The 27,719-nt window shown below is 42.7% G+C and overlaps 1 protein-coding gene and 1 long non-coding RNA gene across 2 annotated transcripts in view; one reads left to right on the forward strand and one right to left on the reverse strand.

The window, feature by feature from the left end:
* LRMDA (leucine rich melanocyte differentiation associated) overlaps nt 1–27,719 on the reverse strand; it is a 2,937,053-nt gene that overhangs the window by 330,452 nt on the left and 2,578,882 nt on the right. The window contains exon 7 of the mRNA XM_029609518.1: nt 12,681–12,765. Coding sequence (XP_029465378.1) covers nt 12,681–12,765 — 85 coding nt within the window. The remainder of the gene's footprint in view (nt 1–12,680; nt 12,766–27,719) is intronic.
* The window catches only part of LOC115095588, a 202,576-nt gene that overhangs the window by 166,244 nt on the left and 8,613 nt on the right, over nt 1–27,719 (forward strand). The window lies entirely within an intron of this gene.

Here is a 27,719-nt window from a genome sequence, read left to right on the forward strand (position 1 = left end):
TGAGCATAAAGTTGACATGCTTTTTGCAACAAAGAAAGTAGTGCATACAAGGTAATGTAGGAGGGTATATTTTGTTCTGGGGACCTGGCAGCAGCAAATTTTCTGGTGTACCACCAACTTCAGCAATCACCCTATGTCTCTGGATATAGATACATATTTATAAACATATCCACCAAGTATATATTTCCAGGGATTTCCAGAGATTCCAATATGTTAGAAAACATATTTTGCAATCAACAAATTCATCTTTTTTTCTTAGCTTGTAGACAGCTCATTTTTCATGGTTTTCCATTTTTGGCCTGAGAAAACCATTTTAATTACTCAATTCCAGATGTTTGTTTATTTGTTCCAGTAAACCTAGAAAAGAGTTAAGACAGTACCAAATATGATTTTATTGTAAATCCAGATAAAGTACAATGCAAAGGGAAAGTAGAAAATCTCCATGGTCTGATCAGTGATGCTTTTGTTTTTGCAGATTGACCTTGGAGGACAGAAATATCAATTTTATAATAAATACCAATTCAGGAATGTTTTAGGAACATTATTATCCAAAGGCAGATTCATTGGATAACAACTTCTTGAAAAGGCAGTCATATACACAGTGACACACTTAACTTCTGTAAGTGTTGGGATACAAACCCATTCTATTTTGCCATCAAAATAAAAATGTCAATATAAATCTTTGGCTGCTCTTTCATTTGTGAAGTTTAACAAATACTTCAAGTTTCTAAAACTCATCTAACTTTGCCACTCCCACAAGTAAAGTTTAAGTAAAGGCTGGTGTTGCAACAACCGCTTATAAGAAACTTAGACTAGTGTCTCTGGTAGTGGCGAATTGCAGGAAAATATCAGCCCAGGGGATTTTTTTCAAAACCAGCCCACAGAGTATCTGGCTTCCTCATGTAAAAACAGGCCACAAACATCTAATAATTATAAAACTCACTTAAATTTGTTCTAATATTTTCCAAATACCACTAAAATATTTCAAAACAGCAGATACATGAAATAACACCCCAAAATTTAAAACAGGATTAAAAAATCTCCAGCTCTCCCTACCATAAAATAAGTAAAGAAGTACCAGGAGATTTTGATTTCCACTCACCCAGAGATTGCTGTGGATTTGGGGGAAGGGGGGCCTCACAACCTTTATCCTCTTTCTCTCACCTTCATACACATAGGCTTTCTTTCTCTCATACACATGTACAGGTGCTCACTCTCTCTCATACACTAATGCAGACACTCTCTCATACAAACATGCAGGCGCTCTTATACATCTGTAGGTGCTCTCTGTCTCTCATACAGACTTTCAGGCTCTCTCTCTCTCATAACACACATGAGGCACTATGTAGGCTCTTTCTTTCATCCACACATGCAAGTGCTATCTATCTCATACACTCATGCCGGCTCTCCCCTCTAATGAATACATGCTGGTTCTTCCCTCTCTCTCATGCACACACAGGCACTCTCCCTCATGCATGCACTCATGCAGGCTCTCTCATACACACACTGGCTCTTTATTTCATACACACAGATATACAGATGCTCTCTCTCATACACACATACCTTAGGCTTCCTCCTTTCTGTTGGGCCATGGCCACGCCAGCGCTGCATCTTATTTAATGCCAGAGGGCAGGTGGGAAGAGGTCAATACTCCTGATCGCTTTGCAACCATCAGATGCATCATTCTTCCAGCCAGGTAGGCCTTTCTCTTTGGGCTTCAGCGGGAAGTGGGTAGAGCTGCATCGCAGCCCTGCCGAGCCTTTCATCGATCTGCAACAGTTTGAGCTGTGTCACACCCTGCTGAGCCCTTCTTCCAGCTGCGGTGAGTTGCTGCTCTATTGCAGCCCTTCTCAGCAGACCATGAGACAAGTACGACCAGTCCACTAAGGGATGCCCGATCCCTCGATAGGCCAATCTGCCCTTGTCTGTAGGCCATAATTGTAAGTTTGAACAAACCACTATCATATATGCCTAAGAGGAGGAATGGCTAAGTGGACTCAGCACTGGAATAGGATTCAGGAGGTCCTGGGCTATGAGGTTGATTTACTTTTGGTATTTACTTTCTTTGAAATAGTGGGAAAATCAAATCTTCCTTTGCTTTTGAGACCCAGTGGAAAACATGCCACTTAACTTACTGGCTGTCCCAGTCAATAAGATCTTTTCGGGAACCTACCATGAGGGCTGGGACAGTGCTACAGGCCTTTTTGGGGGGTGTTTCTGATCATCTGCACCCTTCCCACTCCTCTCACCAGTGCCCAAATTGATGTCATCAGATGAAGCCAGACCGAGCCTTTTTTAACAGCAGATCTGTGATGAGTGAGCAGGAACTTAACTCGAGGGCTGGAACTGTGCTATGGGCCTTTCTGGAGGATGTTTCTAGTCATTTTCACCCTTCACTTGCTGGTGCACAGATTGATGTCATTAGGTGGAGCCAAACTGGGCCTATTTTAACATTAGGCCTGTGGCACGCAGGCGCTGGCATGCAATGAAAGAGATGCACCCCTGGAGAAGGGTTTTTTAATTTGTTTTGAATGTTTCCTGTTGGATCGATGGACAAGAAAACAAATAAGTCTTGTACTTCATACCCAGCTGTTGTTCATGCCCTGATGGATCAGCAAATTCAAGGTCAAATTGGTCAGGCCCTTGTAGACTGAAATGAGGGGATCTTTGTTTCTTTCATGAGCCTCTTAGTCCAGGCACCAATCTTTCACGCTTTCAACCAATGCCCCTTTTTAACAGCAGGACTGTAGGGGATGTATCTAACCCAATAATTCAAGAGACTTCCCCTATTGTCAATGGGGGTAGAACTTTGGGACATTACTCTGAGATCTTTGTGCTTAGACAAGGAGAATTACCAAATGCTGATCTAGAAACAGAGAAGCATAAGACTTCAATATTTGTCAAAGCTCCTCTATCACTGGTTACAGTGCCTTCTAATGAGATTCTGAGTCTTTTGAAGAACCTGGGTCAGTTTCACTGATGGACATCTGGCATGTGGTTACTAGAATGGAAAGGGCCTTCAGTTCTACCTCGTCACAGCTTTTTCAATTCTCAAATGATATTAATTTTACATTTCAAGAATAGGAATTCTGATTGTTAAAATTGGAGAATGATGATTTGCATTTGAACACTCGGGTAGATTTTCATACATATGCACAGGCATACATGTGCACGCGCTATCCAGCATGCACACATGTACGCCTGATTTTATAACATGCGCGCGCGTTATAAAATCGGGGGTCGGCGCGCGCAAGGGGATGCACACTAGTGCACCATGCGTGCAAGGGGATGCACACTAGTGCACCACAGGCTGGGAGGGAACTTTCCTTCCCCCTAAACTAACCTTCCCACCCCTTCCCCTAACCCTCCCCACCCCCTAGCCCAATCCTAACCCCCCCCCCCCCAATTCTTTTAACTTACCTTTTGCGCCTGCTTTTGGCAGGCACAAGTTGCGCATGCTAGCAGCCTGCCGGCACATGATCCTCCAACACAATGGCAAATGACCACTGTGCTGGAGGCCACTGGCCCTGCTCCTGCCCCACCCCACCCCTTTTGTAAAGCTCCTGGACTTAGACGTGTCCTGGGGCTTTAGGCGCGTCGCCGGGCCTTTATAAAATAGGCCCAGTGTGCATAGGGCTTTTAAAATCAGCCCCTCAGTTTGCTTCTCTTCATACATATGATATTGGCCATGTTAAGGATAATCTACGTTTACACAATCATTTAGAGAATCTAGAAAACATGCAGAGGCATAGAAATCTTTGCTTTCTAAATTTCGCAATTACTAGATTAATATCAGCATCTAAGCTGTTCAAAAAGGATCTTCATGATATATTATCTATACCTGATGATAACACTGAATTATCTTTTATTAAACAGAGTTGAGAAGCCTTCATAGATGGCAGTAGTGAGTAGAGATGAAGCCCGGCAGGGCTTGTAGTCCCTCAGGACACTGGAACAGTGATCCCTCAATAACTGTGCTGTAGTGGAGAGAAACTGAGATAGTAAGTATAGTGGAGCATACACAGGGTTCTGGTATAGAGCCTCGTTGGTTGATTACTCACACAGCGGTTTCTCCCGGAAGGTAACACAGAAGCTGGAATAGAGGTAGGCCCTTGAGGAGTGAGTACCTGGTTCCAGGGAACAGCTCTGAGAGAATTATAGATGGTAACTCACTGATGGTGTATGCAGCAGTTTCTTCCAAGCAGAAGTGAGCTCAGGCAGTGAGTCTGGGAACATGGGCCCTCGAGGAGTGAGTACCGATTCCAGACAGCGACCTGAAAGAAAAGAGAGAGGCCCCCGAGGAACGGGTACCTCGATAGAGTAAGTCCAATTAAGGAGAGGCAGAGTAGCTAGGTACGGAGAGCGAATCCCATCCGTAAGGAGTCCCTTCACCTTGCTAACTCGAATAGCTAGCAAACAGAGTAGGCTTTTGTATCCGGGATGCGTGATGTCATCACAGGGGGACGCCCCTGAGGTTCACGCCAAAGAAAGAATAAGAAGCAGGGCCGCATGGCAGCTGAACAACATGGCGGGATGCAGCGCCCAAGCTGGCCCGGGGATGCCGGAGAGGACGGCAGGCAGACGCTGCGGCAGCCAGACGTCCATCAACCTTGGGAGGAGTCACCAAAGAGGTAAGGAGGATGGAGTGGAGACGTCGGGCAGCAACAGTCGTAACAATAACTCACGTGTAACTCCACGCTGATGTAAGCAGTTTCTTTCCTTAAAACAGAAATTTTCGGCTCTTGGGGGCCTATTTTGCATAGGCCGCCAGCGCGCACAAGTCCCGAGGCTTCCTAAAAGGGGCAGGAGGGGCATGTCCAGGGGGCATGTCCGGGGGCAGGGGGCGGTCCGGGGCGGGTCCGGGGGCGTGGCGACAGTTCGGGGGCAGGCCGGGAGGGCAGTCCCGAGTCTCCCGGCACTGCGGCCTGTGCCAGGGGATGCTGGGGCGGTGCGCGCAAGTTACGCCTGCTTGAAGCAGGCGTAACTTGCCCAACAAAGGTAGGGGGGGGTGATTTAGGTAGGGCTGGGGGGTGGGGTAGATAGGGGAAGGGAGGGGAAGGTGGGGGAATGCGGAAGGAAATTTCCCTCCGAGGCCGCTCCGATTTCGGAGCGGCCTCGGATGGAACGGAGGCAGGCTGCACGGCTCGGCGCACGCAGGCTGCCGATTTTGCATAGCCTTGCGTGCGCCGACCACGGATTTTATAAGATACGCGCGGCTTCGTGCGTATCTTATAAAGTCTGGTGTACTTTTGTTCGTGCCACCGGCGCACGCGTATTTTTTGAAGATCTACCTCTATATTCATAGATTATAAAATATTAGCGTAGATCTGCTCAAAGCCATATATATATGTGTATATGCCACTGCATACATTTATGTGTCAGTCATCCTCTCTATAAGCTATTTTATAAAATGGGTTGAGAAACTATGCATGATTTTGCATTACAAATGCAAGTCTATAATGAAACACACACACATATTTTGGGGGCAGAAGTACATGGTATTTTGTAAACTATGCAGCTCCGGCCAAGTGGTTTATAAAATGCCAGTATATCTCTGCAAACCCCCTTACATGTGCAAATGGTGTACTGCTAACAGTTTTGAAAATTGGGCTAATTGTTCCTTCAGTAAAGACTCCATGTTGCTCCAGGACTTTGGGATGGCAGTCACTGCACATCAAGGTAATCTATGTAATGTAAATATGCAGGAAAAATCACTTGTGGAAGAGAGATAGCAGCTCACATTTAAAAATCTGCATACTATGTCTAATCATGGTGATAACATACTTTATAAATTACTCTATAACATTTCTATTAATCAATTTCAAACTCAACCAGGCTGATCCAATGACAGGAAAATGGGCTGAATGCTTAATAACTGTGTCAATAATAATAACTGAGAAGCTTGCCAATGATCCTAGAAGGAGAATTATCTTTATATGCAAATAGATTTCCTTGCTTGTCTTTTCTTGGACTGTCAATACGGGGTTGTATTCACATTATAAATGAGTGCTTTTTTCTATGGGCCAATGTTTTAGATGCAGTGCAAAAGTGCATACGCCATGAAAGGCTGAAACAAAATGATTGTTGTAAGGCATTAATAAAGCATCATAAAATAAATCTGAAAAAGCATGTTTTCTGATTGGTTATACAAGTTGGAAACCCTGTAGTACTTAAGCATTACTATGGGTTCATTAGTAGTATGGATATAAATGTGCACAGCCTCCATCAGCTCTTGGGCACAGAGGCACATGGGGAGGGCCACTGACCGTGCAAAGCCCTATGACCTCCCTGGGTTCCTGCACTATGGGGGAAAGAAAGTCGTTTCAAGGTCCTTAGAGTTTTGTTTTTTCTCTGGGGCTCTTCTGCACACCATTCAGCCACACCAAAAATCACTCTTCATTCCAAAAACGGTTCAATATAAAGTCTTTACTGAATCTGGCAGGAAAACAAATCAGAGGGTAGTGTATCACACTGTACACAAGTCCAAAAATACAAACACACGGATATCAGTCTCTTTCTCACACTCCTCCCCCACTAAGGCAAGCTCTTTTGCCAGGTACATTTCCAACCTGGGATTTCCAGTACCTTTTGCAAATCTCCTCAGTTCCTTTCTCTGTCCTCGTTAGTGAGTCTCTGGCTGATTTGCTCGATCAGCCAACACTCTGTGGACTTTCCCAGGCAGACTGTTCTCCCTTGGGACTCTCTGGTAAATTCATCCTGCAGATTCTGTGGAATCCTTTTCTTTATGGGGTCCTCAGACTGATACTCTCCTAAAGAACTATTCTTCCAAACACTCTGGAGACCCACTACTCTACCCTTCCTGGGCTCTGGAGCTTCTTTCCCCTTTCAGGCCCTCCTTGCCCAAAAGGATGTCACTTCTTCGGGCCCTGTCCTAGTGGAGGGAGAGATTACCCAAACGTCCTCTGTAAGGAAAGACACCTGCTCCCTCTGCTCTGTGCTATGGCAGATGCTATACTCCCCACTATGTCACATGGGTACAGGAGTTTTGTTAACATTCAGACCCCTTCCAATGGGGAGTGGTACAATATATTAACATACCTACAGTACGGTGACCTCATGCATAGGGGCAGGTTTGGGTGAAAACCTTTGGCATGCACTGCTGGCAGAATGACCTATTGAAGTTATAATTTCCATTCCACTAAGGTACAAACATTGCTAATAAGGGACATATTTTGGGGTCCCCTTACACCCATGTGTGTGTACATATATACTGTATAAATATACGTACAAATATATAGATATATATACACACACACAATTACTGAGATGTTCACAATTTGTTACCAATTTTATTTTATCAAGGGCTCTTGCTTAAATAATAAAAGAATTATTCTATCTTCCTTAGTCAGACAGACAGAAAGACAGATAAGGAGGCTGATGTGCTAACTGGCAAAACTCTTTGCTGAAATGAGCCAGTAGTGTAAGAAGTCTCTCATGATATTGGCTCATTAGATATCATGTTAATGGCTTCTCTGTGTTGCATTTGACCAGTCGCAGGTCCGTCCCACAACCAGCCACACTTACCTGCAGCCCTGAGCCATTTAGAGAGCCTGCGAAGCCACAGCAGGCCCCTGAATGAGGACGCGGCAGTCTACCCCGCCCAAGTAGGCCTGGCACTCTGCACTAGGGATGCCGCTCAGCTGACTGGGATGTCCCTAGGCGCACGCGTGCTCAGCTCTGCTGGATTTAAAGGGTCCGCAATAGGCATTCCACTGTGGCGCCCTCTGATGACATCATAAGGCCTCTACTATTTAAAGCCTGCCTGGACCTTCCTCAGATGCTTAGGCAATAGGTCAACTCTTCGGAGTAGTGGTTTGCCTCAGCATTCCTGGTCCTGATCCTGATCTTTTTCCTGTGCCTCGTCTTTGTGTTCCTGGTTCCGCTGTGTGTCTTCTGAGTTCCTGTGTCTGTTCCTACTCCTTCCTTGGTCTGGTCTTCTCTTGAGTTCCTGTCTATCTTGGTCCCTCATTTATCTTCAGCGTCCTGCCTGCCCTGTTATTCTGCCTTGCCTCAACCCCTCGGATTGGACTTCTGGCTTGACTTCGGTTTGAACTTTGGTTCTGTATTCGGTTGGATTCTTGGCCTGACTTTGGACTGTTCCTCGATGCTGCTTGACCTCTGCCTGCCCAGTGACCTCTGCCAGCTCATTGTTTCACTTGAACTCTGCCTACCCATACCTCTGCCTGGACCTCAACATTGCATGAACTCTGCTGCCTATCCTGACTGCTGCTTGAATTGACTCACTCCTGCTGGCTTGCAACACCACCCACAAGGATTCACCTCTCCTCAGTGGCCCAAGCCTAAGTCCAGCCAGCCCTGGCACCTGAGGGCTCAACCTAAGAGGAATGAGAGATTATATTGGTGAAGTTCCTGTTGGGCCTCTGCTCCATCAAGCTCCACCTGCCGACGGTAGGGGCCTGCAGGGCTCCTTCCTGTGGGCTGCGCCAACACCATCTCATTCCAAGGGTCCACTTCCGCAACACTTTGGAATATTTTTTAAATAACGTTTTCATGAAATTGCAGACTTTAGCACGAAAGTACTTAACTATACTCCCTGAGCAATTTTGCTTATTGTGAAAAGATTTGTAATCACAAAATTCCCATGGAAAGACAGCAAAAAGGGCATGTAAAAATTTATGTGTGAGCTTACATTAGTTCTACAAGTTGAGATGCCTAAGTTGGCACATCCTGGTACTACATATATTATACTGACAATGGCACAGCAAATAGATGCAAGGAGAAAACTCACTCTTCTACACTCTTTCTGACTCTGCCCTTTTCTCCTATAATATGGGGGTGGGGTAGCAAACTGAAAAGGGAGGTTTATTCCTGCTGTCTGGTGTACTGCCATATAGATAGTCAGGCTGATTCAATATTGACTCACAGAAAATGGGTGCTCATGATTGTGCTCCTGCTCTCCTAACGTGCGCCCAGCGGCCTCGGAGGGAATGGAGGCAGGCTGCTCGGTGCGCGCAGGCTGCACAATTGTGCACCCCCCTGCATGCACGACCCTGGATTTTATAACATGCGTGCGGCAGCGCATGCATGTTATAAAATCGGGCGTAGATTTGTTCATGCCGGGTTGCGCGAACAAATCTACGCCCATACATAACTTTAAAAATCTACCCCTATGTCTCCATGGAGCAATACACCCTAGATCCTCAATCCATATCTTCCTTACCATTGGCATCCATTAAAATACAAAGATGAAAAGGGGCTAATAAATAGTTATAATGTTTTGTCCTGGTGCAAGATGTCTATACTACACTAGCACAAGACTTTGACAGTAATACAACTCAATATGATCTTAATATAGTATACCTAAATATTCCAGTTTAATTTGTACACAGATAGGATGCAGCATGTCACCATGTATTGCAAAAGCTATTATTCCATATGATAGACTTGGTTGTGTAGTGTGTTAGTGGTCATATAATTTCAGTAGTTAATCAGATAAATAGATGTTTCAGTCCATTACATGTTATGAGTCAGAACCTATCAAGGATCATTGTTTTTAATGACTAACATTAATCCACTTCTTTTTTTAAAGAAGACTAACATTAATCCACTTCTTTTTTTAAAGAAGCACATCAATGCTGATAATTTAAATTATGACTATGTTGAAATAATCTCTCATGAGTACAACACATTGTTTTCTAAAGCTATATTCCACTTGAAACAACAACAATTTTAATAGTTTCAACTTTGGTAGAACATAGGACTGATGTTGAGCCTACTGGTGCACAAAATTATTTAGAAAAACACAAAGCATAGCAGGAGTTTGCAACACAACATGAAGTCCATAAGATTTAGAAAGCAATAGTTTATTTAGTCCATTACAAGTAAAACAGCAGATTTGCTCAAAGCAGGAAGAAAGAGCATCCTGATTTATATATTTCTTATCCACCCAGAGAAAGCACAACATCTCCTGTAGTATTCTTTCTTCCTGCTCTGAGCAAGCCTCCCATTTTCTGATTGTGTCGGATTCAACATTTTTGTGGTAAGAATATGCACATACATTTGGATCCCACTCCAACTCCACCTTCCGTAATGCTTATTTATTAGGTACATCAAAATGTGTGGAAAATCATGTTGCATGCATACTTTTCAAACATCCGCATTGCAATTATTTTCAAAGAGCTATTAGGTTTTATGCGCATAAGTGGCTTTGAAAATTGCCCCTTAAAATACAAAAACTTGTCTATTAAAGTCCATGGCATATAGCAGGGGTAGGCAGCTCCAGTCCTAGAGTACCAGAAACAGCTTTGGTTTTCAGAGTATCCACACTAAATATGTATGAATTATATTTGCATACACTGCCTCCATTGTATGCAAATAGATCTCATGCATATTCATTGTGGATAGCTGAAAACCAGATCTGTCTAGGGAACTCCAGGACAAGAGCTGTCTACCCCAGCATATAACTTTGTGAATGAGTAAATTACCCATGAAAGTATTGTAAGATAGAATTATGATGATGAAATAGCCATAGGGCTACTTGCCCTGTCTGATGAAGCTCGTCACAGAACCGGAACCAAACTTTAAAAACATGGAAATCTTGCGTTCATGCTTCTTGTGCCCCAATATTTCTTAAACAGAATTTATGCTTTTCTGAAATAAAAGTTTACAGCGCCAAAACTAACAGGTACTCTCATTTGTTTTATATTTTCTTAACAATTATCAGCACAGAATGATAATACTATTTTTATGAAGTTGTGAGCATCCTTCATGCTGTTCTATTAGTTCTCTTTTTTTCCCTGCGTAAATTTCCTAATCATGGAAATGCATGCCCTCAGGTTGATGATACTTTGGCACAAGACAACCCAACATCCTTTTCTATGAGACAATGCTGAACTTCCTATGTGAATAATAAAAAGTGGGTACGCTGGAAGATCAATGTGATCACTGGAAGACAAATTTTAATCTCAGATAGAAAGCATATATTTGCCATTCCTTTCCCATTGTTCTAAGATTTATATTCATGGTGCTTCATCTTTAAAAAGTGCTATTGCAAATGTAGAAAAATACAATCACTCTGATCTATGTAAAAAGTAAATGAAAAATCTGGAGAAGGAGCTTTTCAGCAAACTGCATATCCAATAAGTAAACAATATATAAATATTGAAAACCAGTGTGAAAAATATTACATTAGCTATTTTAACTGCCTGTCTATGAATCTATTCTACAAGCATTTGCTCCCATTTTCCCTTAATAAGAAAGCATCTTAATAAATACGGTCCCCTTAATTACACACTTCAATGTACTTTATTCATTTTAGGCTTGATTCTGCCAAATTCAGGAGGTATATAAGTAAGCAAATATGAGGAGAAACTTGATGTTTGGGGATTTTCTCATGCTCACAAGGAGGTGGTCAGCAATATTTTCCTGATATTTGCAAAAATAAAATAAATAAATAAATAAATAAATAGAAATGTGAGTTGTGCAATGGAAAAGGCCATCATAGATCCTGTATACATGCTACTAATTCTATCTCATAGCCGGCAATAAATTAGTTATTCTGCCAAATTTTCAGCAGTCTCCTGCAAATCACATGGCTATCTGTTTAGCTGAATAAATATACCCCTGCCAATCTACTTGAGCTATTGGCAGTCATACAGCTCCTTGAGAAATGGTTTTCCACACCTGAGGTAGAACTAGATATATTGAGCTGACAGGCATCTTTGAGGCATGAAGATGAATTCCCAGGAAGCCATGTCTGAAGTGGTATTGGGGGCACCTATGGCAGCCTCTCCTACTGTCCCAAATCATTTTGCACACTATCGAGAAATAAAAATTGAGATGATAGTTTTTTGCAGCCATTTATTAGGGAAAATTAGCTGACTGAAAATTGTCTCAATCAATCCAGCTAAAAGTATGTGCTGGATTCCACAGTGAGCCTACTTTGACCGGGGCTGAGGAGAGATGCTCCTGGTGCTATGTTAGGGATGAGCTGGAAAATACATCTAGAATTGATTTTAGAATCTGTGTGTGTTTTCCAACAAAATTTTCCAACAGAAAAGGCAGGTAAAAAGACTGTGGGGCCTTTGTAACAATGGGTAATTTTCAAAGGGTAACTAAATGTGGAGTTTCCTTTGAAAAGCAGAAACAAAAGCCACAGGTACAAAGCACCCCTGATCTTTGCACCTAGGTGGGAAGTTTGAAAATTGCCCCTTAAGGCACTTTTTTTTTTTTGGGGGGGGGGGGGGGGGAGGTGCTATATGAGAACAATTCTAAGTTGCAAAATTCTACAGATATTCACTCACTTTCAAAAAAATCCCTAAATTAATTCTGGACTCTGGGTATATGGTTTGCACATGTATATGATCTACAATACATTCAATCAGTAGTGCAGTACAAATTTTAGCACAATCTCTTGATTTTTTTTGAGAAATGACCAAGAAATGTGATAATTCAATAGATACATTTGCTTTTTTAGACTCTAAAACTTGTTTACTATGAATTAAAATTCTTAGATTTTGTAGTTTCACTTTCTTCAATTGTCAATGTTTAAACATTGTTTCCCATAAGGCACTGACATTTTGAATAAGATCTAACGTATTCTTGAGAAAGTACTGATGTAGCATAGTAAACAAAGCTAAGTTCACCATCATGCACAAACATACAGCAGTAAAATGATTAAAAAAAAAAAGCATTTCTACCTTTATGAGTGGTGAGGTCTTGAGATCCTGAAGGCAGTGGTGTGTAATGTATCCCATGGGAGATGTTGTGAGAGACACTGGATTCCTATAAAACACAAACAAGGTATATTAACACTACAATGGGCCTACTTCACTAAGGCTTTTTTCCCATTCTGTGCATATAGGAAAAAACCTTGATAAATCAAGGCTGCTATGAAAAACCAGAATTAAAAGCTAGTTTATTTTGCAATCAGACTATCTGACAATACAGAAATGGGCCAGTACAATTTTAATACTTGTCTCATATACTTATTCAGAAAGAATAACTTTCAAACAAATGCACACCGCAGCATATATGTGCATATATGGCCGTGAGCAGATATACACAAATATTTTATAACCCATGCATGATAAACGTATGATAAACGTGTGTTTTATAAAATACATAGAAATGAAACATAGAGACATAGAAATGACGGCAGAAGACGACCAAACGGTCCATCCAGTCTGCCCAGCAAGCTTTCACACTTTTTTTTTTTTCATACTTTTCTCTTACTCTTGTCCCTTTAAATAATTTTTTTGGTTCTATTTCCCTTCCACCCCCACCATCGTAGATAGCAGTGCTGGAGCTGCATCTAAGTGAAGTATCCAGCTAAATATGCGTACCTCTACCCTGCAACATCCATGCGTATATGCTTATGTGCGAATACATGCAATGCATTGAAACCACGTATATCAATGCATTAAATATGCATCCTTTTCCTACCTATTTTGAAAATATATGCACATGGGGTAATTTTTAAAAGGAGTTATGTGCGTAAATGTCATTACTATTGTAGCAATATTCAAAAGCCATTTACTCGAGTAAAGTGCACTTACATGAGTACATCTTATGGACAATTCAATGGCATATATTGTAGCAATTTTCAAAAGCCCACTTACTCGAGTAAAGTGCATTTACTCAAGTACAATCCAGTTTTACTCTGCTTTTTAAAATCAGGCCCATATTTTATGAATGAAAGTAAAGTTGAACATAATCGTGCAAGTCCCGATTTACATGCATAAAGCGGCCAATTTTAAAACATGTGTGCATAAATGAAATTTAACAACCAGTCCTTCTTTAGGTCATCGAGACTTCCTGGTTCTTCAGTCTGAATGTCCCCAGTTCACTAAGACCTCCCATCCAGTCAAAGTAACTTAGTAACATAGTAAAGATGGCTGAAAAAGGCCAAATGGTCCATCCAGTCTGCCCAGCAATTTTCTTATGGTAGCAACTGCCGTTCTCTACAGGTTACCCCCATGTTTCTGTTAAGGATAGTAACTGCCTCTCCATGTCGGTTACCCCTACATCTTATGTTAAGGTTAGCAATATTTACAATCAAACTAAGTAATTGTTAAACTAATAACAAAATTACTGCTAGCAACATTTTTATATGATGAGCAGCCTTCTTGATAATTCAGACAATGCTGCTTGGGCATGCTTTGCTTTTGGACTTGGCTGTTGTCGCTGTCGTAAGCATTTTCCCTAATCTCTGTGTATTAGTACAACGGACAGTAAATGTTAGGGCCCAGTAAAAGTTGGGGCACTGGAGAAAGTATAGAGAAGGGCGACCAAAATGATAAAGGAAATAGAATAGTTCCCAAATCAGGAAAGGCTAAAGAGGTTAGGGCTGAAGAGACAGCTGAGGAGAGACATGATAGAGGTCTACAAAATCATGAAAGGACTTGAATGGGTAAATGTGAATCGGTTATTTACTTTTTTGGATAATACAAGGACTAGGGGGCACTCCATGAAGTTAGCAAGTAGCTCATTTAAAACAAATCAGAGAAAATACTTTTTCACTCAATGCAAACTTAGCTCTGGAATTCATTGCCAAAGGATGTGGTTATGGCAGTCAGTGTACCTGGTTTACAAATGGTTTTGATAAGTTCCTAGAGCAGAAGTCCATAAACTGCTATTAATTCATAAGGATTAGTGGCTTGAAATCTATTGATTTAATGTTTGGGTACTTGCCAGGTACTTGTGACTTGGTTGGCCACTGCTGGACACAGGATACTGGGCTTGTTGGATTTTTAGTCTGACCCAGTATGGCTTATCTTATGTTCCTATGTTCTTTTGCACTTAAATAGCCTCTGTACACAGTAATTGAAGTTTCAAAAGGAGTATGTATGTACGGCCACTGCTGCATGGAAAAGTATGAGTGCACATAGAGGGCATTTTGAGGACATTATGGGGCAGGGTTTGGAGGTACATGCACATTTACATATTTTATAAATGGAGTATATATATATATATATATATATATATATATATATATATATATATATATATATATATATATATATATATATATATATATACACACACACACACACAGATATATATATACCATCAAATATGTGTCCATGCTTTTCTACCTAATTACATTTCAAAACTTAATTCAGATCTCTTTTGTCCACGGTTTTTGGATGGGGTGTCTGGAGGAAATAGTAGAAGGAGTGGAAAAACTAATGAATGTCTGGGCCTACTGGGGTAGGCCTCAGAGAAATGGTGCTTGGAATAATGCACACAAGTTTTTTCATAAACGAGATGTCCACATGCATTAGTCATTTTATAAAATACCTGCCTCTGTATAAACTGAGGGTTATGTGAATGTGTTACAATTATTTTATGCCTAATATATATAAGGTGAATTTTCAAAAGATGCATGTGTAAAAAATAGTGTGTGTGCGCATAATGGGCCAGATTTTCAGAGGATTTACATGCATGGGGGGATTACGCGCATCGGGCCTATTTTATAAAGGCCCGGCGATGCGCGGAAAGCCATGGGATGCGTCAAGTCCTGGGGCTTCAAAAAAGGGATGGTCTGGGGGTGGAGTGGGGTGGTCCGGGGAGGTGCCAGAGGCCTAAGGCACAGTGGCCATTTGCCGCTGTGTTGGAGGATTGTGTGCTGGCAGACTTCCGGCAGACACAAAAGGTAAGACAGAGGTCAGGGGGGGTTAGAATAGGGCTAGGGCGTGGAAAGGTTAGGGGAAGGGGTGGAAAGGATAGAGTAGGGGGAAGGGAATCGATGAAGGCCACTGGTGTTGGCACACGCAGCATGCACAATTGTACATCCCCTTGCACGTGCCGACCCCCGATTTTATAACATGCATGCTCCTGCTTGCGCATGTTATAAAATCGGGCATCCATGTGTGCGTGCCGGGTAGCATGCGCACATGTATGCCCATGTGCTTCTTTGAAAATCTACCCCAATATGTAGCATATATTTGAGTATATACTATTTAAAAACCACAACATACATGAGCAAATCAGGGACAGTGAGTAATTTTATGCATGTGATAAAAGGGCAGGTCAGGAGCATTTTGGGGGAAGGACCAATATTTACGCACAACAGTTAAAATTTTACAACCTTACAAGGTGACGCTCATAAGTCTTTTACACATGTATATCTACTCCTGCTCAATATCTGGTGTAAGTGATTGTAAACAACTCAAAAGAGAAAAAATGATTGGGTGGGGTGTCTGTGTGAAATGGGAGGGGCTTCAGTCTGAAGATCCAGGAGATTCTTCACGAGCTGAAGATGGATTGGGGGAACTGGTAGATTAATTTGTGAAATTGATTATTTCATTGCCATGCACATGTTATAAAATCCCTTGACTTCTGTGTACAAAAACCAACTGATGGTGGGAAATGCATTTAAATAATGCAAGTAAAATCAATTTGCATATCCCTTTAAAATTTAAAGTACAAATATGTGGGCATATCATTTGCACATGCTTATTCTGACTTATCTGGCTATGTAGCATCTTTGCTACTACTTAGATGAAGAAATTTGAATTAATCCAGGTATGTAGCACTTTTTTTTAGATTTATCTGATATGTTACATACAGGCCTATACAGTACAGTGCGCTCCGGTGGAGCGCACTATTAACCCGCGATTGGACGTGCGTTTTCGACGCACTAGCATTACCCCTTATTCAGTAAGGGGTCGAAAACGCGTGTCCAACCCCTCGAACCTAATAGCGCCCGCAACATGCAAATGCATATTGATGGCCCTATTAGGTATTCCTGCGCGATTCAGAAAGGAAAATGTGCAGCCAAACCGCACATTTTACTTTCAGAAATTAGCGCCTACCTTTGGGTAGGCGCTAATTTCTCAGGGCACCAGGAAAGTGCACAGAAAAGCAGTAAAAACTGCTTTTCTGTGCACTCTCCGACTTAATATCATGGCGATATTAAGTCGGAGGTCCCGAAAGTTACAAAAAGTAAAAAAAAAAATTTTGAAGTTGGCCCACGGCTCGCGGGTTGAAAACAGGACGCTCAATTTATTTTGCAGATCAACCTTTTTTTTTACCACAGATACATCGATTGTGGTTCCAAAATCAAAGTGGTGTCCTCTGGGAATTATGGATCCCTCTTTTAGTACATTTCGAGATCTAGTTATTAAAGAGTTACGAGGTCTGAAGAGATATAATACATTAGAATCTGAGTCAAATTTATCCCAAGGAGAATGGAGTGCACTGTTGAGTTTAGCTAGAGAGTCCTCTATTGTAATAAAAGCCGCCGAAAAAGGAGGAGCAGTGGTGGTGATTGTAATGTACTGTAATTTACAAATGTGTTTTTAGTAAGTTATGAAATAAAATATTGTAATGTGATTTATAGTATAATTTATATTCACTGTCCTTATATATTATTGTGAGTATTGATTAGTTTAAGGGTTGATAAGTAGCTCGAGTGTTTATTTCCATACATGGTTACCTTCGTAGTTATTGGCCATTAAGCTGTGCTTGGACTTCTAGATGTTGCTGCAATTGGTGCTGTAGCTGCTGGTGCTGTGCATACTGGGTCAGAACGGCTGCCCCGAGCTGATGCTGTCCCTCCACCAGGGCTTGCAGTAGTTGCTCCATTTCTCAGGAAGGTTCCTGCAGAGGCTATTCTGAGCTCCTGCCCCTTCAAGACCGAAAACCTTTCCCCTTCTTTCAAGAAAAATAACCAAAAGAAAAGCCTGCTTCACCAGCTCTAACTCACTTCTTCTGTTCCCTCCGTCCGGTGGAGCTTCTCTCCTTAGCCGGTACCAATGAAACAACAAACAAAACAAAATAAAAAACTTTGCAGCCAGGCCCCCCCAAATTTTTTTGATTTTTTTTTTTTTTTAATGTGGGTCCCTGTCTGTGCAGATGCTTAGAACAGGTAATCCCGCTTCTGCCACCATATGTAATGCCTTGGAGCGGTCTAAGACAGGAGAAGGTCGGAGAACAGACCAGGCTAGAGTCTGTTCTGCTTTTCAAAAGTTTAATTACAGCAAGACAGAATAAAAAATGGCTGCTTACCTCAGCAGACTGACAATGCAAGAACAGTTTTCAAAAAGGGCACAGCACTCCATTACAGCTTCCTTCTTCTCCCTGGGGCCTCTCTCCTCTCTTAGGGTCTAACCTTTTTAACCCCTGGCTCAGGGAAATGCCCCACCCGAGAATCCCTTTCCTGTCTGTTTTAAGGTGGACCAGACCAGATAGCTGGAGCTAGTCCCTTAAGGGAGTCTGAGGCTTTCTGTCAGGTACTCTATCACAATGCCATTGAATTGTCCATAGGATTTACCTGCATAAGTACACTTTATGCAGGTAAATGGCTTTTGAAAATTGCTACAATAGTAGTTACATTTACATGTTTAAATCCTTTTGAAAATTACCTCCATCGTATCCACGCAGATTATAAAATACTGTAGCAACTGCATGCGCCCATATACATGCATAAATGGGCGCACATGAGCAGTTTTGAAAGTTTGCCTCCCTGCGAGTACTTTTGTAAAATAGGCATCTAAACTATGTGGATCCCTGTATTAAAAATGTGCATGTAATGAAGACATGCACATTTACTTTTGGGGTGTTGATATTTGGTGTTTTATAAACTATGTGGCACCCTCTGCATACTTTATTTACACATAGGCATACATTTAGGTGCAGCTACTCATGTGCCCATATGCTGAGTTATGCACACTATTGAAAATTACTCTCAAATGGTTCCACAGTATTTTTTGTGGTACTGAGCAATTACCTTCATGTCCAGCATTATAATCCCTTTATGCATCCTTAGAAATATACATTTTGGGCCAGCAGCAATATCCTGGTTTCTACTAGGGCTCCTTAATAGTTGTTTTGCACATTGGCTTCCTGTGTCTCTTTTAAGAGTTTATCTTATATTTTAATTTTAAAAAATTATATTTTCTGCTTTGTACTTTTGTAAATTATATTTAAGTATTTTTTAAAATGTATAATCAAGTTTACTAATTTGACCTACAAAACTGTAACATGTAGATTTGGTATGATAAAATATCATAGCAGTCAGCAGTCCCAATGAGTCCACAAAAAGAGGCACCAAGCCAAATTCTTAATATTACAGAAATAATAAAATAGAAATACACACTGTGGCAGGCAGAGGGTATAGATCATCTCAAAATATATCATACCATTTTTTATGCTGATTTACCTAGGTACTTTCATGCAATTTGCATGCAGTACATAATATTTTGAAAACTGTACATTCCCTTAACATCCATAATCATATTTCTATGTAAATTTGCATATTAATTGCTAATCTGCCATACTCAACAATAATCCAATCATCATTAGCCTCAATATATAGGTATTTAACCTCAACAGTAATCACTTCAAAATGATTCAATTTATATTTAGATTTCTTAGTCTATATCCATGCTCAATTAAAAAAAAAATCCCATTCGTTACATAAACAAAGAACATAAGAACATAAGATATGCCATACTGGGTCAGACCAAAGGTCCATCAAACCCAGTATCCTGTTTCCAACTGTGGCCAATCCAAGTACCCAAAAATTAAATAAATCTCAAGCTACTATTGCTTATTAATTAATAGCAGTTTAAGGATTTTTCCTCTAAGAACTTATCCAAATCTTTTTTAAACCTAGTTACACTAACTGCTGTAACTGTGAAAGTTTTATCACAAATTTGTGTATACGTATTCATTTGACTTGGAAACAATAATACTTTCTATTCTAATTAAACAGCTCTTCATCTACTTCAATTTCAGGTGCAATTTTAAATAAATTGAAATAATTCAAAATGTCAAAATAAATCTCTCATGTCATGGAACAATAATATTTTGCATGGATAGTAAGAGAGTAATTTTAATATAACTCATGTAGGGAAGAATGTACACCTGGACTTCTGCCCCAATTTTCAAAACTGAGTTAAAAGAGTAATTCTGCTTTGAAAATTAGCGAACTATGGCCTGGATTCTCTAAGGTTGCAGACCTTAGAGAATCTAGAGGTAACAGGGGGTGGGGGAGGGGGGGGCGAAGCGGGGGCCAGTCCTGCGATAGCCGGCAGTGATCGCACCTCCCCGGTGCGATCGCTGCCGGCTTTCACACCGAATAACTACATCATAAAAGGTGTAGGTATTCGGTGTGAAACTGGCAGCGATAAGGAATCTTACCTTTCGCCACCAGCGATGTGTCCACAGCGTCGGCCCTGGTGGCGCCCTGACTCCACCCCGAGCTAGCTATCGCACGCAAAAAGGGATTTTTCGCGTGCGATAGAGTTAGAGAATGACCCCCTATGTGTACCTTAATGAGGCACGTTGTCATTTACATGCTTACTCAGGAAAACTGAAAGTATACATACAAATGATTTCCCTGCCCCAACTCTACTCCTGGAAAAGCCTCTTTGCAGTATGCATAAATGTATGCATGAAATCGCTTCCACACATACCTTAACTCGTACATATCTGGAGTAATTTTCAAATAGTCCATTTACACGTGTAAATTCTTTTGAAAATTACCCCTGAAAGATATTTTTGGCCCCATCTCATTCATCTCAGATTTATACTATAGAAATCCCTTTTTTCATAAATATTTAGCTAGATTTAGAAACACAGATAAACTAAAGAAACTGTTGGTGTCCTTTATAACAAGTTTCAGTAAACAATACTTATTTTCCCAAAAAACTAGTATCATTAGGAGAGTATCCTTGACTAGTGTGTGGAAATGATTAAGGACTGCTGAGCAGAGAAAAAGTTACAGGCGCATTAAAGCAAAAGAACAAAAGTATCCCTTTCCAGGGGATACTTAACCTTGCTCACAAAGGCCTGGGAACTGTGCAGAGTTCCCAACAAAATTACTAACACAGGATCCTGTCAGAGCTGTAGACACAAAGAATAGCAAACCACTTAAAAAAAAACAAAACTTTAAAGCCTATAACACAAAATAAACTATGATGAAAGCAGGACTTGGTATGGCACTGGCTATGTATTTGTACATATGATAGATGTAAATGATTTAAAACATATTTAAAAAACTGGTGTTTCTTTGTCTTTGTGTGGCTATCAAGACCGGCTGACGTGCTGTTAAAACTGTTGTTCAGTGAGGGCAGCTGTTTCTTGGAGAATAGGCTGATTATCAAGAATTTGGGAAATAGAACAGCTAGCATTTGCGCACATAAAATATTACATATGTGAATACATGCTATTTTCAGAACTACAACTTGCGCATATAAATTGGGGTTCGAAAGTAACTTGTGCATGAAAGAAAGGGGCATGCCAGAGACATTCCAGGGTAGGGTACAACATTTAAGCACATAAGTAAATGTGACAACCTGCCAAAGTGATGCATGTACTTGCTTACATTTACTCTGACTCAATATCTACAAGATAAGGGAGCCCTGACCGACGTGCCACAAATGCGCAGTAGAGAGCAGCTCTACCGCGCATGCGAGCACGTCGGCCAGAGCAGAGTGTGCCCCCCCCCAAAAAAAAAATGGCGCCTGCTCCTTAGGAGCAGGAGCGGCGGCAGCAGCAGCAACGAGCAGGAGCGGGAGGAGCAGTAGCGGTGGCGGCGGCGGCGACAAGCAGGAGCGGCGGCGGCGTGCGCGCGGCGCGGGAGGGAGGAGCAGTAGTGGCGGCGGTGGCGCGCGCGATGGAGGGAGGAGCAGTAGCGGCGGCGACGCGAGCGCGCGGGACACCCCCCTGTCTGCCAGTTGTGGATGAGCTGAAAGGGGAGGGGAGTGAGCTGAGGGGAGGGAGGGAGGAGAGAGTGAGCTGAGGGGAGGGAGGTGAGGGAGAATAGAGGGGGGAGGTGGGAGGGAGGAGAGAGTGAGGTGGGGGAAGGAGGAGGAGAAGGAGAATAGAGGGGGGAGGTGGGAGGGAGGGAGGAGAGAGTGAGGTGGGGGGAGGAGAGGGAGAATAGAGGGGGGAGGGAGACTAGAGTGAGGGGGGAGGGAGACTAGAGGGGGGAGGAAGTGGGAAGGAAATGGACCGAAAATTTTTTTTTAAATGTAGCCCGTTGTTACGGGCTTAACGGCTAGTCTGGTATAAGTGATCATAAATATCATGAAAGTGAAAAAAAGACTGGGTGGGGAATCTGGGTGAAATGGGGGGGGGGGGTCTTAAGGCTGAAGAGCCAGGAGGGTCTTCACGAGCTGCAGTTGGAATGGGTGAACTGGTAGTGCTACTTATTTCATTGCCACGCACATGTTATAAAAATTCCTGAATTATGCATGCAATAGCTGACTTATGGAGTGGTAAATGCATCTAAATAAAGCAAGTAAAATCTACTTGCATATCCCTTTCCAATTTAAAATATAAATACATGAGTATATCAGTTGTGCGATTTATACGGCTCAAATATGAGTACATTTTTTACACATACTCTTATTTTATAACCTGTGCATAATGGGGTACATTTTAAAAAACAGTGCGCGCACGTACTTTTGTTCGCGCAACCGTCGCGAACAAAAGTACTCCGGATTTTAAAAGATACTTGCGTAGCCACGCGTATCTTTTAAAATCCGGGGTCGGCATGCGCAAGGCTGCGCAAAATCGGCAGCCTGCGCATGCCGAGCCGCGCAGCCTGCCTCCGTTCCCTCCGAGGCCGCTCCGAAATCGGAGCGGCCTCGGAGGGAACTTTTTTTTTGTCCCCCCCACCTTTCCCTCCCTTCCCCACCCTCCCGGCCCTACCTAAATCCCCCCCCCCCCCCCAGCTTGTACGCGCCGGCAGGCCAGGCCCCGACACAGGCTGCTGTGTTGGGGCACTAGGCCATGCCCCCGGACCGCCCCAGACTGCACACACGCCCCCCCTGGACACGCCCCCAGACCGCAGACACGCCCCCCCGGACCGCCCATTTTAGCAAGCCCCGGGACTTACGCGTGTCCCGGGGCTTTGCGCGCGCCAGCGGTCTATGCAAAATAGGTGCGCTGGCGCACGAGTGCCCTGCGTGGGTAAATCCAGCAGGATTTATGTGCGCAAGGCTTTTAAAATCTACCCCAATATATTCAGGCAGGTTACAAAATACAGTAGTAATTAATGTGAAAAAATGACTGGGTAAAGAGTCTGGGTGCAATGGAGGATTTCAAGGTGAAGAACCAAGAGGGTCTTCATGACCTTCAGATGGACTGGGTGAACTGGTAGACTAAATGGTAAAACTGGTTATTTCTTTGCCATGCGCATATTAAACAATCCTGATTTACACATATAAAAGCTTACTAATGGGGAATAAAAGCATTAAAATAATGTGATAAAAATGTACTCATGTTTCCTTATAAAATTGGATGTACAAATACACAGGTATATGAGTTGCATACACTTATCTGGATAAAAACCAACTTATTTGAATAAGTAGCACCTTTCCCGCTTCTTAAACAGACAAATTTGAAATTATTTGGATAAGAAGCAGCACTTATCCTGCTATATTACAATTTATTTGGCTAAGCAGCAGCAGGCCTACATAGCTGGATACATCTGAACGGTGCTATTTCAAAATTTGGCTGCTCGTATAGGGCCGGATTTTAAAAGCCCTAAGCCCATAAATCCAGGGGGGTTATGCACGTCGGGCCTATTTTAAAAGGTAAGATAACAATTTTGGGGGGGTTAGAGTCGGGCTTGGGGGGGAATGGTTAGGGAAAGGGATGGGAAGGTTAGGTTAGGGGGAAGGGAATGGGGGAAGGGAGCGCGGCTCAACGCATACAAGGTGCATAATTGTGCACCCCCTTGCGCGCGCCAACCCCTGATTTTAATCGGGCATACATGTATACGCACCGGGTAGTGCGCGCACATGTACGCCGCTCGCTCTCCTTTTAAATCTACCCCATAATAGATAACATACCTCGCAAAGAACACATACACCTGCTTTACAAACCCTGCACTGGCTTCTCCTACTGTACCATATACAATACAAAGTGCTTGTCATCATACACAACCTAATATACAATCCATCATCATTGTGGTTATGTACAATGTTAAGACTCTATCAGCCCTCACGGCAATTAAGATCAATGGACAAATGTACTCTCAAAGTACCTACAGTAAAAACAGCAAGACTGGGTCTGACTCGTAGGTGTGCATTTACTGTTGCAGGACCAATTCTGTGGAACTCGCTTCTAGAACACATTCATCTCATATCAAAAACTAAAGAATTTTAAAAAGTTCCTAAAACGTACTTCTGTACTCTTGCTTATAACATTTTATAAGTTTCCATAATTCTCTCGCCTCTTTGCAATACCTTTCTTATTAGTTAGGCTTTTATTTATTTATTTAACTTTATTTTACTCTTCTGTTGTTTTTATTATGTTTAACTTTTTTTTTTATAAGTTCTAACATATCGAACTGAGTGCCCCTCACCATCTTCGGGCACCTGAAAGCACCTCTCCACCGCCATGAAAAGGAAACAGGAGAAAAACATCATAAAAAAGGAACAGTGATGAGAGGGAGAGAACGATCTGAAGCCCCGCCCCCTGACGTCACCGAGGGCAACACCGATGGTTGAAAGGCGCCCTCCCACCAGGCACCGCGCGTCGAAGGGGTGCAACAAAGGGGCCCTCCCCTTTGTGCACCCCTTCGTGCAATCCGTAGTGCATGTTCCAACTAATATCTTTGCAATTGATTGTCTCTCTTTCTTATTTAGTATGCTTCCTGTATGGCTTTTGTTCAATTGTTAAAATTTCTTGCATTTTGAAATTTTGTAAACCATTATGGTGGCTTTACCGAATGACGGTATATAAAACTAAAAAATAAATAATAAATAAATAAATAAATAAATATCTATTTCTTTCTTTTATTTCAATGATTTTCTACTTTTGCTTATAATGAATAATGTTTATGTATGTACGCCACTCTTGTAAACCATGTTGCGTGTCCCGGCCGTGCTGGTGCTGCGATGGGGCCTGCATGCTCCCTTCCTCCAGCTCCGGGTGCTCCTCCCTCACGTCTGCAGCCAGCTCACAGCGTCCCCGGCGACTCCCACAAATGCCACCTCCCTTGCAGGCCTCACAGCGGAGCTCCTGTCGGGGTTCTGCATCCTCGGCCCTGCCCCTAGGTGCGCATGCGGCCCGTGCTCCCATATTTAAAGGGCCCAGGGCGGGAACCTCGGGCCGGACGCCGCATGATGACGTCACCTGAACTCACTACTTAAGGCGAGGGTCTTGCCCCAGAACCTCACCTTGGCAAACAGGTCATCTCATCATTGAAAAGCTAGTTGCCATCCTGTGTTTCTGTGTTCCTTGTTCCTTGCCTGTTCCAGTGTTCCTGCATTCCTGTTCCAGTACTGTTCCTGTATTCCTGCGTTCCTGTGTTTTCCAGTGCTCCTGCATTCCCGTGGTTCTTCTGTGCTCCAGCATCCATCCCTGTTCCTGTTCCGCTTCCCAGGTAGTACCCTTCGGACTGATACTCGGTACTGACCTCGGCTTGCTTCTGACTACGTTTGGACTGACTCATGGTATTGACCTCTGCTTACCTCTGACCACATTTGGACCACTGCCTAGAACTGACCTCTTCTTGCCTCTGACCATATTTGGACCTCTGCCTGCTACTGACCACGCTCGGAATGATACCTGGAACTGACCTTTGCTTTGGCTGACCACCCTCGGATGGATACCCTGGCTTTGACCCTTTTGCTCCACATGGACACTCTCTTTGCTACTCCAGTGGCCACCAGGCCTGCCTGCTCTGACATCATCTGCGGCCTTCTACCAGCTAGACCACTAGGCCCTGCCTATCCTGACCGAAGGACCTTCAGTTCCTGCTCCATTCCAGTGGTCTCCGGACCTCTGTTCCAGTCTAGCTCAACTGTTGTCCAGTAGCCACTCACCCTGGCTTTTGGTGGGCACACCTCTCCGCAACCTCTCCAGGAGATCCTTTGAGGCATACCTAAGCCCAAGTGGTCTGGGTACCCAAGGGCTCAACCCGCGAAAACCCCGGACTGTTATTGGTGAAGCTCTAACTAGCCTCTATCTCCTCGTGTGCTTTGCCTCCTGGCAGCAGGCGCCCTCTGGGAACCCTCAGGGGGCCATACCAATCCTGCGCCATGCCAAGGGTCCACCTCCAGTGCAACAAATTGCCAAGGCCATGGACTCGGTGGAGTCCCCCGCTTTGCGGGCCATCCCAGGCCTGGTTACTCATGTCCGGGAGTAGCAGCAATTCCTCGAAGCACTGGCCACCTCGGTAGAGAATTTACGGTCACAACTCGAAGAGTCCACCCTGGCCAACCCCGGGACTCTTGCTATCAATGCTTCCTCTACCTCGACGCAATCACAGGCACTGCTGGCCCTCCCAGCTCCTCCCTGTTTCAATGGGTATCCTCATCTCTGTCGGGGTTTTATCAATCAATGCTACATGTAGTTTGCTCTCCAGTCTTCTTTGTTCCCAGATGAAGTGACAAAAATCATGTTTATCCTGTCTCATTTAGAAGGGAAAGCCCTGGCATGGGCCTCTCCACTCTGGGAAAGTTCTAACTCTGAACTTCAGCAGCTCCCTTAATTTATGTCTACATTCTGACACACCTTCGATGACCCAGGCCAACAGGTGGTTGCTGGCCACCATCTCCTCCACCTTCATCAGGGATCCCATTCCCTCTCAGAATACACTGTGGAGTTCCGTACTCTGGCTACGGAGTTGGGATGGTAGGAAGACTCCAAGATTCACCTAGTTATTAGTATGTGGGCACCCATAAAGTTACCTACTTCTAGGAGTTGCTATCTCAAACAAAATAATTATTTAAAATTTGTGGAATTTTTTATATTGCTTAAACATCTATATAATTTAATGAAATTTTAATGGAAAGGAGTAGACCTCAGCACCGGCTCAATCATTCTGTTAACAAACAGTGATTAAATGATTGCAAAGCCGAGTTGGTACAATCACTGGTCTACTGCCTCAATTTTATTCCGAATTTATTGAAAATATATTTTTTAAAAATGTAACTTTAAGACTCTTAATTTCTAATATTGTGACTCAGTCAGAGCCTAATAGGCTTCCGGATAAACAACTCTTGATTTCCAATATTATAAATCAATCAGAGCCTGACGGGCTTCTAATGTTGTAACCAAACAACTGCAGTAGTTGAAAAAAAATTTTTTTGTTTTAACTTGAATTTAGAGCCTACCGGCTTCTGTTCTTCTGCTCAAAGACAACTGCAGTGGTATTCAATGGTGCCGCCCGACAGAATACAGACAGTAACCTGTTCAAAAGGGGCAAATTAGCCTCTCGTATCCCGACTTCCACGTTCCAACAATTTCTGATGACTTCAACCAAATGTCTTATTGGCTAATAGAAACTTATCTTAAAAACTTTAAGCCGATGGTCTTCTCGGCCGAAAGCCGCTCCAACTTCTCAAATTGAAGCTGCTATAACCGCTTCCATTTTCTTTATGGAAGCCGCCGACGTTGGCAACGTTTCGAAATCTGCATCAGGGCAAATACTGAAACAAGAATGTTGTATTTTTTTGGATTTCACAGTCATTTAGTCAGATCAAAAATCTTAAGTAAAATACTCACTTATGTTGGACGAGAACGTCTCAATGGTTGGGTCTGTCATGAAATATTTAAACATGGCGCCTCTATTTAAGTAACAAACTTTCTTGAAATTGACCAATCATAGAACACCCCTTCACCTCTCTGCGTACTGACGTCACTCAATACGAACTAGCTTTATCGATCACTATATATAACACTGGTTCCAATTAAATTGTTTCTTTCTCAAATGGCACCGTCTTATCTAATCCAGAGGATTCAACATGATGAAATTGATTGATATCATA

The sequence above is a fragment of the Rhinatrema bivittatum genome, chromosome 7 (assembly GCF_901001135.1).
Source record: "Rhinatrema bivittatum chromosome 7, aRhiBiv1.1, whole genome shotgun sequence".
NCBI lineage: Eukaryota > Metazoa > Chordata > Amphibia > Gymnophiona > Rhinatrematidae > Rhinatrema > Rhinatrema bivittatum.